This window comes from Pteropus vampyrus, unplaced genomic scaffold (genome assembly GCF_000151845.1).
Source record: "Pteropus vampyrus isolate Shadow unplaced genomic scaffold, Pvam_2.0 Scaffold90, whole genome shotgun sequence".
In the NCBI taxonomy this organism is placed as follows: Eukaryota; Metazoa; Chordata; class Mammalia; order Chiroptera; family Pteropodidae; genus Pteropus; species Pteropus vampyrus.
This window is the reverse complement of record NW_011888871.1, coordinates 2,709,086-2,725,155: the sequence shown is the minus strand read 5'-3', so window position 1 is coordinate 2,725,155 and position 16,070 is coordinate 2,709,086. Positions and strand designations below refer to the sequence as shown.

At 42.4% G+C, this 16,070-nt stretch overlaps 1 protein-coding gene and 1 non-coding gene across 2 annotated transcripts in view; one reads left to right on the top strand and one right to left on the bottom strand.

Moving 5' to 3' along the window:
• LOC111728752 (small integral membrane protein 10-like protein 2A) overlaps nucleotides 1-16,070 on the bottom strand; it is a 28,576-nt gene extending 12,506 nt beyond the window's left edge. Inside the window, exon 1 of the mRNA XM_011363847.2 lies at nucleotides 15,924-16,070. Coding sequence (XP_011362149.2) covers nucleotides 15,924-16,070 — 147 coding nt within the window. The remainder of the gene's footprint in view (nucleotides 1-15,923) is intronic.
• On the top strand, nucleotides 11,640-11,758 carry LOC111742301. The gene has a single exon (XR_002781257.1). It is a non-coding gene; the product is annotated as a 5S ribosomal RNA (ribosomal RNA).

The following is a 16,070-nucleotide window of genomic DNA, read 5'->3' as shown; positions in this document are numbered from 1 at the left end:
ACTGGTGAGAGGCTTGGCGTTGCCTGCTCCTTACACACACCAATAAATCCTACTTCTTATCCAAAAGAAAAACAAGAAAAGCAAAGGGAAGAGATGAAGACCGAATTGGTATTGAGGAGTCGCACAACTCTGTGAAAGCTCTTAATGCCCTTGACCAATTACAGAAAGCAAACAAAGGGAGGCTTTTCAGGGTCAATGGACAGAGCATTGTCCCCATGTGGATTGCTGTGGTCTCCAGCCATTCTTGTTCACTATCCACTTATATAAAGTTTAAATAACTATGGTATTAAAGCCCCTGATGTAAAAAGTAAAAATATTGAAATTTCCAAAACTACCGGTGGTCTGGGGTTTTGTGGGTTTTTTTTTTGGGGGGGGGGTTATAGTGAAGTGCTTTTTTTTCCTTTTTTTTGTTTTCTTTTTGTTTCTTCTACTTTCTTTTTCTTTCAACAGTGAGTTTTTAAATTCCTACTTTAGCATGTATGTGTCTATTAAAGAGATTTCGTGGGAAGAAGGTAGATACCTTCCTCCTAGTTTCAGAAAAAGTATTTCATGTCATTACTTCTGCCCACCGATGAGAAAGTCTGAGAACTTGGGACAAAAGGGTTTCACTGATGAAATGAAAAACAAGTCTTAAGTCCTTTAAGAAAACAAAAGTAGAAAACTGTGTGAAAACGGATTTAAATGTAAAATCCTTTGGCCCCAATGGATTTGCAATAATAATCATTTTTAAGTCATTTAAAAATTCTATAGCCCTAAATGATTAAATCGTTAAAAATTCTTTTTCATTTTATGCATCTATAATTTAAAGATTATAAATCACAAGAACATATCTAGCATTGTCATGACTATTATTTAGCATTATTGTTTTTCTTTAAATGTCTACTATATAAAAAGAATTCTATTCTTTGATGCTTCGTCATCCTATATTTACTATCCATTGTATTCTAAAAGTGTAAATATTTGAGGGTTTTTAGCTTTTGGCTAGCTTTATTATTAAAATAATATTTTTCAAAGTATTTGCACAAACCTTTAGTTTGCCTGACTTTTGCAGCATATTTTGCCTCATTTATTGTTGACATTCAAAAGCTCACTTCCCTTTTTTTGTAAGCTATTTTTCCTTTCAGTGCAGTGGATGCTATCTTTGAAGACTGCAGAACACATGGTGCTGAATTTTCATTGTTTTTCAAGCTATTCTTTCCAAAAGGTAAAATACCGTGTTTAGGAAAATAATGGAAACATTTTAAAGGCTAGAGTCTTCAATGGAAAATTTGCCAGAAGACACAAAATCAATCTAACAATGTATAAACAAGTTTGGACATTAGCTAAATTTATTCTTGGGCCTGTAAAGATTTTCACTTTTTATTAGAATTATGCTGAAAGACCAGATGGGCTGTGGCAATGTGAGATTTATATAGCTCTCCTCCCTGGTTACTCATTTCTTTGTCTGTAAATGCCATTGAGGCAATGAGGCATTTTTAACACGCGTGCCATAAACAGTGGCAAATGGAATTACCACAAAATTAACCTGAGCAAGGTAAAAAGCCTCTTGTAATCAGACATAATGAGAGGTCAAAGAGAACACAAATGAAAGCTGACAAGATTTGAGGTTTAATATGTATCTATCAAGGTTAACTAGTTCCAAGCTATAAAGCAGGCTGGTGCATTAGTCTAGCCTCCTGACTTAACATTTAACTCAGACTCAAGTCTCTGGCATCTCTGGAAAGACATTCAGCTAACTATAATTTGGGAAACTAACAGAATAATTGTAAGTCAGTGTACAAGGTATTTTCTAATGGCACAAAGGGTTATGAGAGCTGGGAGGAGAAAAGAAGCCAAGGCAAATAGGGAAGTTTTATCAACAACTGATCAATAGGTCCAGGACATTTGCCTACAATCTTCCCTCCTGCCATCAGAGAAGCAATAAACAATAGTAGAGTCTTTTTTCTTTTTAGCTTAACTTGGTGAGAAAAGCACAAGGAAGCCAGGGTCCAACTTCGACAATTTCTTAATACTCCAGGACCCAGTTCTGTAAAATGAGGATAAAAGACTCCCATTCCCTAGGGAAGGCAACACTGAGAACTAAGTGAGAATAGGCATGCACAGCATCCGGCACAATCCTAGGCAGATAGAGGGCGCCCAGAAAGTGGGCGCTATTTTCCTATTCAGAGCCCTTGAGTCCTCACAATGCAAGTTCAGTGAATCCATTGTCATTATAATTAATGTTTAACTATGGATCAGAAGCAACCCAAAGGGTGAGACAACTCGATTATGCTGTTGCAAGAGAGGAGGGATACAAATGATTCCAAATGCTGGTTGGAAATAATTGATATTCCTTTGCTCATTCTCGTAGAGACCTGGAAGAGTGGGGTATAAACACAAGAGCTCAGTTACCATTTCGAGAAAATGCAAGCTTCCAGCCTCCCACTGAAGGGCTCTTTCCAGGCACTTGACATTATTTCAACAGATCAAGTTTGACATGAGCCATCATTGACAAAGTACTAGTATGGAGTTCTTAAACGACAAAAGTAAGGGACAAAAGTATGCATAGCATGCCACTATATACACTATATACAGATATACATACATATTTGTTGGTTTCTTAAAAGGATAAACCATAAACTTGTTTTAAAGTGGTTACCTTTGGTAAGAGGGACGGAATAGGGTCAAGGATACAGATATAAAAGCTATGCTTCTCTGAATATACTTCATTTTGTAAAAGATGGAACCATGTAAATATTCTACGCAATCATCAAACAAAATTTTAAAAAATGTTAAGCCCTAAAACCCAAAAGCAAAATGAAACCAATGAACCTGTATATCTAGTGAGCGACATAACACCCAGAGAAGAACTGTTCCAAGAATCATTACAATTGTACTTTGTACAAAAAAGAAAAAAAAAATCGAAAACTGCAATAAACTCTTTAAGTGTTTTCAGTGCTCATATTGTTGGTGGTGGCATTGGTACCATTATTTTGAAACCGTTGTTGTGTACTGTATCGAGTAATTATGTTGTGTTACTGAAAACAAGTTTTGGCATGGGGAAAAAAAGAGTTGCCAGATCAGCTTGATGAGGTTAAATAAAAATGCTGGAATCCTGAATTTGGACTGGAGATATGGTATGGTATGTATTTATTTTAAAAATATGAGAGTGTGTGTGTGTGTGTGTGTGTGTTTCCTAGCTGTACTCCCTGAGAAGGCCTAGGAATAACCAACTTGTAGCAATGAACACACCTAGTGCCCAGCCCGGTGTCTCCAAATACCAATTGCCACTAAAAGGCAGACAGCCATTCTGGGGCAGATGGTGCACAAGATGAGCCTGGAATTTGTAAGAAAGTTTGATAGACGGTGTCAAAAAGACTCAGGAGCCAACGTAAAAAGGTTCCACTGGCCAAAAATGAGAATTTGAGCACCTACACCAAAAATAACTAAAACATACCTATAATACGAGCAAAACCCTGAGCTCATTATGGTACTTGTATTAGTTTCCTAGGGCTGCCATAAAAAAGTAACACAAAACAGCTTAAAACAACAGAAACTTATTGTCTTACAGTTCTGGAGGCTATGAGTCCAAACCCAGCTGCTGTCCGGGCCATGTTCACTCTGCAGGCTCGGGGAGGACCCCTACCCTGCCTTTTCCAGTGCCTAGCGGTGCCCAGCACTCCTTGGCATCTCCTGGCTTGCAGCTGCATCGCTCTCATCTCTGCCTCTGTCTTTGCACAGCCACCTTCTCGTGTGTGCACCTGTGCGCCCTTCTCCATAAGGACACCCACCAGTCATTGGATTTCGGGCCCACCCTACTCCAGCACGACCTCATCTTAACTCATCACTTCTACAAAGACTATTTCCCAACAAAGTCCCATTCTGAGGTTTTAGGGGGACATGAAGTTTTGGGAGCACAACACAACCCAACACAGAACTCAGTGATGAAATCAACCCAAAAAACAATCTCTCACAGGTCACCTTTGGAAAATGCTTGGAGACAAACTTTTTTTTTTGTAAACTAGTTAAGTAAAGGGGGAAAAACTGAAGCATCGATCCTACTTTTCCTGTATGAACTGTACTTCAGGTAAGCAAGTAGTTGGTCAGGGTACGTTTTTCTTTGCAGGTGGGTCCAGCAAACAAGTAAAATATTCTAATTCCAAGCTAGAATTAGAACATCACCATTTTGCAGCCCTTAAGGAATTAATCTAATCAAAAATTGATGACTGCTAACGTCACAAAAAGAAACTAGACATGTGACTCCTGATGAAATATTATCAGGTGAGAAAAACTGAACCTAAATCTAACAAGTCTCTAGATCTAATTACCAGAGGAACATATTAAACACCTACAATGCTGCAGCCGGCAAAATCAAGATTGTGATATTAAAAAAAAAAAAAAAAACTAAAAAAAAAAAGAGAGTAAAAGGGAACTGATAAAAGAGACTTGAAACATTTGTCTACCAAATCCAACATATGGACTTTATTTCAAACTACAAGTTAACTGTAAAAAAAAAAAAAAAAAAAAAGCGCAGGGGAGGGCAGATGGTCATTCTCCGTGACCAACAGCTATTTGTTTTATGTGTCTGAGCTTGGGAGTCATTTATTACCCAGCAATATATAAAGGTTTAAAAAGATGATACAACCCCTACATAGGCTGGACCATTGACTTGAGCAAAGAAACTCACTGGCTAATTAACTCTAACCGTGATGCTGGCCAAGGCAAGGCGATGTTAGAAGGGGTAGTGGAAAGGGGAAGTGTCATCAGCTATAGGCTCGTGACTGTGGAAATGGGGACTGTAATGGTGTCTGCCTGAACGACTTTGCTTGCTGGTACCATATTACTGTTATTTTTAAATGTTTTCACCTCTGTCATTTTCCTTTTCTCATTATTATAAAGTGAATCGATGCCTGTTAAAACATCTGTGTGGTCCACAGGTTTCAAAGCATTGAGATGGGACCGAAGGAAGAGGCCCTGGACTTGGAGTTATGGCAGTACCTGGACCCAATTCTGTGTCTCTCTCCTGAGGCCTGGGGGTTGTGTGTTCTTGGTCGAGTGTGAGATTATGGTTACTTTGATGGCTGGGAACACTTAAAAATATCAAATGTGTGGAAATGTGTGCATGTGAGGACCAAGAAGCCAGGCGGCACCTGGTGGGAGTGGCGAGACCTGACTACTGTCCTCTAGGATCCACTCCTCTTCCACAGGGGTCACCGAATTGGTCTGACCAGCTTGGTATGGTCACTGCATCTGGCTGATGAGATGCAATGAGATTCTGACGGCTCCGCAGAATCATCCCGAAGAGACTACTGGGCACGCACACACTCATTTCTTTGTCCTGTGCTTGGAACTTATGTGTGTGACTGGAGGGCCATCCTGGTACATGACAAAGGAACTAGGCCCTGGCACTTCATGGATAAGAGGGACATACTGGCTTGAATTACTTACCTCTGGATTTTTACACGAGAGAAGTAAACTTAGATCTGAGAGAAATAAACTTGGATCTCGTTTAAGCCGTTGTCACTTTAGGTCTGTCATTTACACTAAATCTAATCCTAATGAACACAGTAGACATCTTTTTGTTTTGCCTGCCGGCCACAACTTCCCATTCTTTTGCAAGGACTTCCTCTCCCCTATTCCTGCGGCTCTGGTGGACTGTGAGTCACCGGGTCCCACCCTTTCCCCTAACAGGATGGGCAGGTAGCCAAACCATCCCAGCCAGAATCCCCTCCCCCTGTGCCAGGGAGGGAAACACAAGTAGAGTGGCACCCTCAGGCAGGTGGGTCTAAGTTACTGTGATGTCAGTGTCCCAAAAAGATCCCTGTAGGTCCCACAGTGGCCTGGATCCTGGCCTTTCTGAATCCTGATTACCTGACTTTTCCTTCAATTCTGTGAACTCACCAGTGTTCTTCCTATTAAAATCTTTCTTTTTAAAATTCATATTAGCTTTCTGCCCCCTGCAAACCAAGAACCACAACCGGTGATGTTCTCCCACCATGTCCTCTGCCTTCCCATTTTCACCCGATTGTGCCACTGTCCCCACCTAGAATCCCTGATACTCCTTAGTCACCATGGTTCCAAAACAATCCCCCTCCCATAACCTAGTGGCATAAAACAGCAATCATTTTACCATCTCTTCCTGTCCCGTGGGCTGAGTGGGCTTGGCTAAGTGGTTCTCACTCGGGAGGGCTCATGTTTTCGCAGTCAGATGGCAGGTAGCTAGGGCTGTTGTCATCTTGAAGACTTCCTGCATTTTCCAACACAGCAATTTCTTGACACCAAGTGGGTGTCCAACAACTCAACTCAATTCAGATACTAAATACCCAGAGTGACTGTCACACTCCACAGGGTTAAGGGCTCAGTCCACAAGACGACTCTCACTTCAGATGTCAGCTCCAAGTCCTGGGAGCCCCTTGTAATTCTGACGGTTTGGCTAAAAATTCAAGGGCTCCCACAACTCTTGTTCAGGAGTGTTAATTCACCAGAATGACTCACAGAACTTAGGAAGCCACTATACTTCTGATTACTAATTTATAAAGGATATGAATGAACAGTCAGATGAAGAGCCCACTAGGACATGATGGAATATTATTCAGCCTTACGGAAGTCTCGCCATTTGTGACAACATGGATTGACCTGGAGGACAGTATGCTAAGTGAGATAAGTCAGGTGCAGAAAAGACAAGTACTACATGACACCGCTTATATGAGGAATCTAAAATAGCCAAACTCATAAAAGTAGAGAGTGGAAGGGTGTTTGCCAGGGGCTGGAGGGAGGGGATGTGGGGAGGTACAGGTCAAAGGGTACAATGTTATACAAGATGAATAAGTCCTAGAAACCCACTGTATGACATAATGCCTGTAACTAACAATACTGTGTCATATACTTAAGGTTACAGGCCTTGTGTTATGTGTTTTTATAACAAAATAAGAAGGAGGGGGAAACCTGGAGGTGATGGATTTGTTTATGGCACAGACAGTGATTAGTGATAGTTTCAGGAATGTATACTTATTTCCAAGCTCATCCTGTATTCATTAAGTATGCACAGTTTTTTGTATGTCAATCTTATTTCAATAAATTGAGAAATAAAATGAATAGGACAAGGTCCAAGGCTGGGGGAGGCACAGAGCTTCCATGCCCTCTCCTCGTGAAACCTAGGCATGCCACCCTCCCAGGACATAATACGTTCATCAACCCGGAAATTCTTCCAGCCTCACTGTATCAGGGTTTTCATTACCCAGGCAAGATTAATGAAATCACTAGCCACATGATCAAACTCAGCCTCCAGTCCCTCTTCCCTCTCTGGAAGGTGGAGAGTGGAGTCAAAGGTTCCAACCCTCTAACCTAGGTTGATTTATCTGGTGTCTGGCCCCCAGCCTGAAGCTATCTAGGTATCAGCCAGGAGTCACTTCATTAGCATAAAGGTCTCCTTATGAGTAACAAGACACTCCTACCACACAGGAAATTCCAGGGGTGTTAGGAGATCAGCTCTGTGCCAGTACCACACTTCCTCACTCAAGAATCTGGCAGTTGCTGTCTATTGGTGGGGCCCACAGCTGGGACTGTCATTTGAGCACCTGTCCATGGTCTTCTCAGGTGGCCTGGACTTCACAGTTTGGCGGCTAGGTTACAAGGAGCCAGCTTCCAGGACATCGCGGCAGACCGCTGGCATCACCCCTGCCCTAGACACAGTCCTGCCTGGCCTCAAAGGAAGGGAGCACAGAGCTCATTTCTCAGTGGGAGGGGTATCAATATCGCTGTGTAGGAAGGGCATGTAGGACAGAGACCTTGTGGCCGACTTGGAAATACAACCTGCCACATCTGTGGAGACTCAACCAACCCCTGCCCTTTAAGGTCCAGGCCAAACGTCATGTCTTCCTGCTGACTGGCCCTCACTTTTATCTTCCAAACCAAAAATGGTCTCTTTTTGTGAAAGCACTCATGTTTTTACTATACAGTGAAGCTCCTTGAGGGCAGGGACTGGCTCTTTCAAATTTTATAATGAAAGAATAAATGATATAGCTTAGTGTGGTGACTAAGACAGCAGGCCTTGGCATCAAACTCTTTTGGTTCAAAATGCCATTTGCCAGAGACCTGATCTTGTGCAAGTTACTAAATGGCAATATGCCTCCATGTCCTTGCTTGTGAAATGGGTGTAACGGTGCTATCTTTCACCCATGGAGTTGTTTTGAGAAATAGAAATACACAAAAAGCATACTCAGTGCCTGGTGAGTAGTGTGTGTTCAGTGGTTAGCTGGATTTTGTTCTTGTTATTATTATGATAACACATCCCCCTCGGTACCCAGTACCCATACTAATAAGCATGATGGTTAATTTTATGTGTCAACTTGGTGGAGCTATGAGGTGCCCAGATATTTGGTTAAACGTCATCTCTAGGTGTGTCTGTGAGGGCGTTTCTGGCTGAGGCTGACATCTGCACTGGTGACAGCACAGCAGAAGGCCTCCCTGTGCGGGGGGGCCGCGCCCACCCCACCGCAGACCCGAACAGAACAAAAGGTGGGTAAGGGAGACTCTGCTCTCTCTCTGCCTGTTTTTGAGCTGGGACATTTGTCTTCTGTACTTGGACTGGAACTTATTCCATCAGCTCTCTTGGTTCTCGGGCCTTTGGACGTGGACTGTAACTATCAGCTCTTCTGGTCTCCAGCTTGCAGAAGGCAGATCACAGGACTTCTCGGCCTCCATAATCACATGAGCCAATTTCTCATAATGAATCTCTCTCTAGATAGATATATAGCTATGTACCCTATTGGTTTTGTTTCTCTGAAGAACCCTAATACAATAAGCGCTACTTCATTTTTATTCATAGCACTTATCAGTATATCCGAAATCATAATATATGAACAAATACACTCCATAATGTATATTGCAGGAGCTTTCACTTTTACCAAGACCGAGAGGTTGGCCTTCATAAGGTGACATAGTAGGCAAGATGGTCAACAACACTCCCGAGATGGGAAAAAACCAAAGAGACCACCATCTGTGATACCTGTCCAATATGGTAGCCGCATGCAGCTACCGAGCTTTTAAAATTTACTCTGATTTAAATTTAAAATCTGATACTCAAATTCAGTTACCGGAAAACTTTTAAGTGCGTTTAGAGCAACCTGGGTATGGAAATCTACCTTTTCAATAGTAAATCTTATAAAATCTAAAGACTCATCAAATATTTCTGATGAACATTTAGCATGTGAATTGAAATGTGATATAAGTGTAAAATACACACGGGATTTCAAAGACTTAGACCAAAAAAAGTGTAAAATATCTCAATAACTTTTTATGTTAATTACATGATGAAATGACAATATTTAGCTATGTTGAGTTAAATAAAACTTGATTAATTGCATTATTTCAGGTTCATCAGGTCGTATATATTAAATATCTACAGCTTTTTGTATGTCAATCATACCTCCATAAACTGGTTTTAAAAAGTTAGTTGCATTTGTTTCCCTTTGCTTTTTTTAAATGCTGCTACTAGAACATTCCTGTGTAGCTTGCATTATATTTCTGTTGGATATTTCCTGGTGTGACACACCATATCTAGGAACCTTAGCAAACAAAGGAGTGAGCAGCAGCAGGTGGCTTGGAGTCTGGAGTAGGGTAAGAAAATCCTAACCTCTCTCTTGCCTGAATTCTGGGCAGGACTCAAACCGTCCAGACTGCAGAGATAAAATCAGTGAATCCACAGGATGGGGTTCAAGCAAACAGCCTGCTCTTGGGTCAGAAGCATAAGGTGATGCTGCCCTGGTCACTCTCTGACTGCCCAGGCCCAGGACCTGCTGCCGGGAAGCTGTGGCATTATCCTCATCTTACCTAGAAAGATAAAGAGATAGTGGGTAGAGCAAAGACAGGGACAGTATATGAATGTTTCAATGGTGACCAAGAGAAGAACTAATATAGTGATATATACAATAAAGGGGGAGTTGGTGATACAGTGAGCTAACCTTCATTTATTGCAGCTGAAAGCCGAGAGATCATGTTGACAGTTGATCGAACATGAAATAGTGGTATCGGCTTGTTATTTGGAGATATAGAGGATATCAGTACAAAAATCTGATACGGTTAAAAGTGGTCACCCCTAAGGTGTACATTTTGGTTTAGTGGTCTTTTCTTTGTTATATGTCACAATTAAAAAAAAAAAGTGATTGCCCTTTGGGGGCAGACTTGGGGACGGGGAGACCCAAGGAAAGGTTGGGCAGGGGACCGTGGTCTTTAGCATAAGCTCTGCCACACTAGCTGCTGTTTTAACAATGTGAATGTCTATCCTTATTTACAAAAAAATCCCAATAACAAAGTAATAGGTGACTGGCACTCGTTCCCCCTCTCGTTTATGGCCCTTGCCAGACTTGTAAACACAGAGAACAGAGAGCACAAGGTTCATTCCCACCGTGCAGAGGAGCAGAAGGCTTGGTGTCTCAGCAAAGCCACAGAGCCCATGTGGCCACGCTGGGGTGTTTCAGGGCTCCTGCCCCAGCATCCCTCCCACGGTACGCCTCTGACACAGATGTCAGCAAGAATGCCGTGATTAAGACCAGGCAGCCATTTCTTTGGGCCACTGGGTGCTCATAACTGAGCAAATGGGGATCGTATCCTGGGGGTCGCTTCCTTCCACCAGGAATAACACCTCAGATCTATTTGATGTCCTTTTTAAAATCTCTTTTTTTAGTCCTATTTTCAGTAGGTATATTATTTTCCACAAATTATAAAATTTGAAAGGGCAAACAGTGAAAAGTCTCCCTCATACCTCCTTCTCCAGGTACCCCGCCCCAAGCCAGAACCGTTACCAGTTGCTTCTGCTTCCTCTGAGATACACTCCGTATCACATATCTGTAACAGAATTTTTCTTATTCAGACAGATTTGTAGCTTTCCTGCACTGCAGCCCACAAGTATCAGAAGGCTCTTGTCAAGTTACTTAAAAGTGGGGCATGGTGATTGGCACGCGCGTGCACACACACACGTGTTCAACACCATGAGTCAACAGGGCAATGCAAATCAATGAGATACCACCAGAAAACCACTAGAATGACTAAAATAAAAAAGACTGACTAGGAAAAAAGACTGATAACACAAGTATTGGTGGGGTAACATTGCCATGGGAATGTGTGATATGGGACAATTACTTTGGAAAAAGTCTCAGTTCCTTCTAAAACGAAACACGACTATGACCCAGTAATTTCACTTCTAGGCACTAACCTGTGGTAAGTGAAAATGTGTGTCTAAAAAGATGTACAAGGTTGTTCTTGGCTGTTTTATTTGTAATAGCTCAGACTGGAAACACCCTCAGTGTCCATCAGCATAAAATCGATAAACCATGACATATCCTATACTGTGTTGCTACTCAGTGGTAAATAGGAACAAATTTCTGATATACACAAAAAGAATGAATCTCAGAAGCATGCTGAGGGGAAGAGTACATACCATATGATTCTTTTAACACGGAGTTCTAGAACAGGCAAAATGAACCCATGAAAAAGATAACACGGTTGTTGCCTTTGGGAGTGGGAGCACAGATTGAGTGGGAAGAGGTGAGAAATTCCTGGGGTCAGAGTCATGTTTTATGTCCCAACAGGGTTTTTGCAGCACACAGGTATGGATACAGGTCAAAACTCAGTGAATGGTTGATTTAAGATCTGTGCATTTCGTCTACAGCCATGCCACCCTGAACAAGCCCGATCCCGTCTGATCTCGGAAGCTAAGCAGGGTCAGGTCTGGTTAGTACTTGGATGGGAGACCACGTAGGAAGACCAGGTGCTGTAGGCTTAAAAAGTAAATAAATAAATAAGGGATCGTACGCAGACAAGGTCCTTGCAATCTGTGAGGTCAACCAAGGGTGCCTCACCTTCAAAAAAAAATAAATCTCTGCATTTCACTGAAAGTTCTTAACTAAAACTGTGAACTATAAACAAGTATAATTAATTATAAGTATGCTGAAATGCTTAAAGGTGAAATGTACTGATTTCTTTAACTTTGAAATGCATCAAAAAATTATATGGACTGTCAAATGGATAAATGGACAGGTATGTCATAAAGTAAATACAGTAAAATATTAATTGTAGAATTTAGATGGATATATAGATGTTCATTGGACATTCCTTTCAGCTTTTCTGAATGTTCTTACTTTACTCACCCACTTCATTGACAGTTTGGCTGAATTCTTGGTTGAGTAGAATTCTTGGTTGAGAATCATTTTTCTTCAGAATCTTAAAGGCATTGCTCTACCAGGGTAACTACTGGCAAAGCTGAAGCCATCCACTTCCTGTTTCCTTATGGCCTGCGTTTTCTCTGGGAGCTTGTGGGATCTTATCTGTGCCCACTGTCCTGTCCTACAGTTTCACGGTGTTGTGCTCAGGGACAGTCCGTTTTCCTTCACTGGGCTGGCATTTTCCTTCAGTGAATGGCCCTTCAGGAATGGGGAATTTCCTTGAACATTTTTGTGGATGTTTTCCTCCTTTGCTTTTTTTGTTGTTGTTGTTCCTTCTGTATTACAGGATATTATTAGGATGGTTGGGCCTCCCGGGCTGGTTCCATAATGTTCTCACCATTTTATATTTTCTCTGTCCATGTCTTCTGAGAGATTTCTCCAACTTGATGTTTCAAGCTTTCTGATCAGTTTTTGCTGTTAGCTTGCTTTTCTGAGTTCTTTTTTTTTTTATCATCTGAATTCTTTTTTCTAATTTCATGATGAATTATCTGAAGTTATTAACAGCCTTTAAAAAAAAAGTTTCCTTCTCCTTGCTGTTTTGGTGTTTCTCAAATTTCTTTCTTTTGATTTCTAGCTTCCATTCTGGAATTTTTCCTCGTATATCTTTCCCATGATTCTCTGTCGCTGATCGGAAGTGGGAACTAAGAGTTCATGGGATGCGCTAAGGTGTGGGGCTTCCTGGAGACACCGTCTCATGCTGATGTCTGCTCCGCAGAGAAGAGCCCTCCACTCTGTCCTCCTCTGAAGTAAACTGTCAGCTGGAGCCACGGAGGGGCTGAGAGAGGGTCAAGATTCACCGTAGGCTACTAAATCTTTGTTCTGTTTTCCAGGCCCTGTGCCTGGAGTCCCCACCACCCCCACCACCATCCAAACACTCTTTGGTTTCCTCTCTAGAGAGGAATCTCTAGTCTTTCATAGGGGAAGGGGAAAGTGGCCACCTTGCCAGTAGATGGTAGACTGCCTGCTTCTGCTTCTCGGCTTTCACCCCTTTTTCCTTACCCTACTCTCCCTTCATCCCCAGTTCCATAGGTGCTGGTGCTGCCAGTCCCCAGCCCTCTGGTGATTCTCCGGTGTAGATCTGATGTTGATTAGCTTTTCCCACAGCTCGTCAGTTGAAATCAGTTTCAACCTGTCTGTTCCCTCATTCCAGCTTCCATATCTCTTGTCTTCTCTATACTTTCTGTTCTAGGATTATGGGTTTTTTTTAAATCCCTTTTCTGAAATCCTAGTGGTGCTTTGGGTACAAGTATAATTAGGTGTTTGCATATAATCCATCATGTTAACCTGGAAATGAATACTGTATGTTCATTTGCCTGTTGAACATCTCCCCCACTAGAATGTAGGCTCCCCGATGGCAGGGATCCATCTGCTTTGTTCACTTCACACTTCCAACACCTAGACAATAACTAGAACAGAAGAAATGATCGACCTTGAATTAGGGACCTGAATTGGATATATGATCACATACATAAGAGACACGTGAGAAATAACTATGTAGCATGTTCAGAAGTACACGCGGTCTAATATCTGCTCTATGTTTTAACTTTTTTGGACTTTTTGTTGCCATGGTGAACATTACAAATAGACACTCAAAACCAAACTTGGGCAAGTTTTAAATTAATTCAGTTTTAGATTAAAGCTAATTTTCATATGTGGGTTATACAACAGTTTTATTTTACAGTCACAGTCCAAACTCTAATATGGTGGACTTTCACTTTCTCAGTCTAGAGAAATGATCTGAATGTGGCTGTTCACAGATTGGCTCAAAAACTCACGTCCTGCCAGAGTAAAGTCCACAGTCAAGGCAGTCTGCAATCCAGCCGTGATTACCTCCACATTCTAGACCTGGAGCAACTCAGGCGCCTGGCTCCCTCTGTTACATCGGAGGATGGCCCTCAGCCTCTGACTGTCAGGACTTTGTTCTTTCTGTACGAAACGCTTTTCTTCTTACTCCATTAAGACCCACCAAAAATTCTACCCAGGCCCATCCTTCAACTCCCATCTCTTTGATGAAAGCCTTATTAGTGTGAATATAGTTTGTGGCCTCCTGATAAGCACCATATTTGCACCCTAATCACAGTACTAAGCACGGTGAGTCTGGTACGAAGCACTTATGTCCCTATCTGGTTCATTTACTATCAGGCCATAAAGCAATGGCAGCATTCGAATATTTGTGCAGTTGAATTAAATTAATGACCTGAGGCTCCAGCCTTTTATTTGTTTCCAGTCTGAAGACATGGAGGTAATTATACTTAGTAGTTTAGGTTTGTCATAGAGTCACCGGAAATTATCATCAGCAAAGGGGACACTGTTGCTCTTGACATTTCACCTCCTTTTCAAGGGAGATCTTTATGAATAGAGCAACAAGGACACGTCCTTTGCCCTGGGAACAGGTTTATTTTGGAAAAAAAAAAAATTACAACACAAAAATGCTTAAAAAAACTTGTGTAGAAAAGGTCTGATTGCAAAAAACCTGTTATATACTGAGCAACAGAGTGAGATATACGTAGAGGAGGCCTAAAAGGTGAAATCATCATTGGATGTCGACTCCCCTGAAGGTTGGGGCAGGGGGGACAATGCAACAACATGTATTAAAGCTTCAAAAACATTCATCCCCATTAACCCAGTACTCCGTTTTGGAAAACTTAGTCTAAAGAAATACAACTATAAAGATTCTTGCACAAACATGTTCATCCCAGCATTGTTTGTCAAATAGGGACAACTCAACTGCCCAGTAAGAGGAATGGTTAAAGTACTGTGCATAAAAGAAGTACTAGTAAGCAGCCATTAAACATGTTCTCATAATGATTCAGTAGGGCTTCACAACGCTGTTTTAAACGTGTTCGTTATGTGTACAAAGAAGTCACTGGGCAGTATACCAAAATGTTGGCACTTGAATGGTCCCCTAACAGGACGTTATCTCCAGAACTTGTTACAAAGCGACGAGATAAATTCTGAGATGCTCAAAATTAAATGATAGCGGGCTGGAGAGTGAGTGAGCGACAGAAACAGAGAGATGGAGGGACGGAGAGAGAGAAGCAGGGAGAGAAACAGCCTATTAATAGCTGGGGGCCAGCTAACGAGACTGCTCACATTCCCCGGCGTAGGCTGGAACTTTGAATTAACTTCCAGGTAGCTATTTCCTCGGTTATCTAAAAAAGATAACAGCCCGGCGCCAACCAACCCCAGGCACCTCCACTTCTTGTTTACCTACGAACTTTCTAGACTGTTGTCCACCGCGACCCAGAGGAGCAAACGCCTCCTCCTTGCGGACTCGGCGCCTGTCCCAGCACTAGCCCCGCTTCGCCTTCTCCCACCAGCTGCCTCTGCAGCCAGTGTAAATTCACCACGACCTGCATCTTTCCCCCGCAAACTTTCCATAAAAGCGCCGATCACCGCCAGCACAGGGGACACGGTGGACACGGGACACGTCGCTCAACCCACCAGGAGCTGCTGCGGGTCGTTTGGGGCCTGGTCTGCTCTCTCGCCAGCAACCCTTTTAAAGAGACTTCCAGCCGTGGAAGTTAAATTAACATTTCTGTTCCACACAACCAGGGGGCAAAAGAAAGGCCCCAACCCCCGAAAAAAAACAGAAAATGCACGCGCAAGGGAAGAAAGCACATTTGGGGCTGAATATACCTCGGTTACTGTGCTTAACGGTGCTGCGTGGGGTCTTCTTTAGAGTTTTGGGTTCCGAATTTTCTAGAAAGGCCTCGTCCTCACATAAGTTACAGTCACCACACAGAAAGGCCGGGTCACCACCCTGCTGCGGGCCTCGGACAGGCGCTGCTTGGGGCCCGGGACGCGAAGCTGCTCTCGAGGACGAATCCCGCAGGCCCGGCGGGGACCGCGTCGTCGGCGCGCGAACAT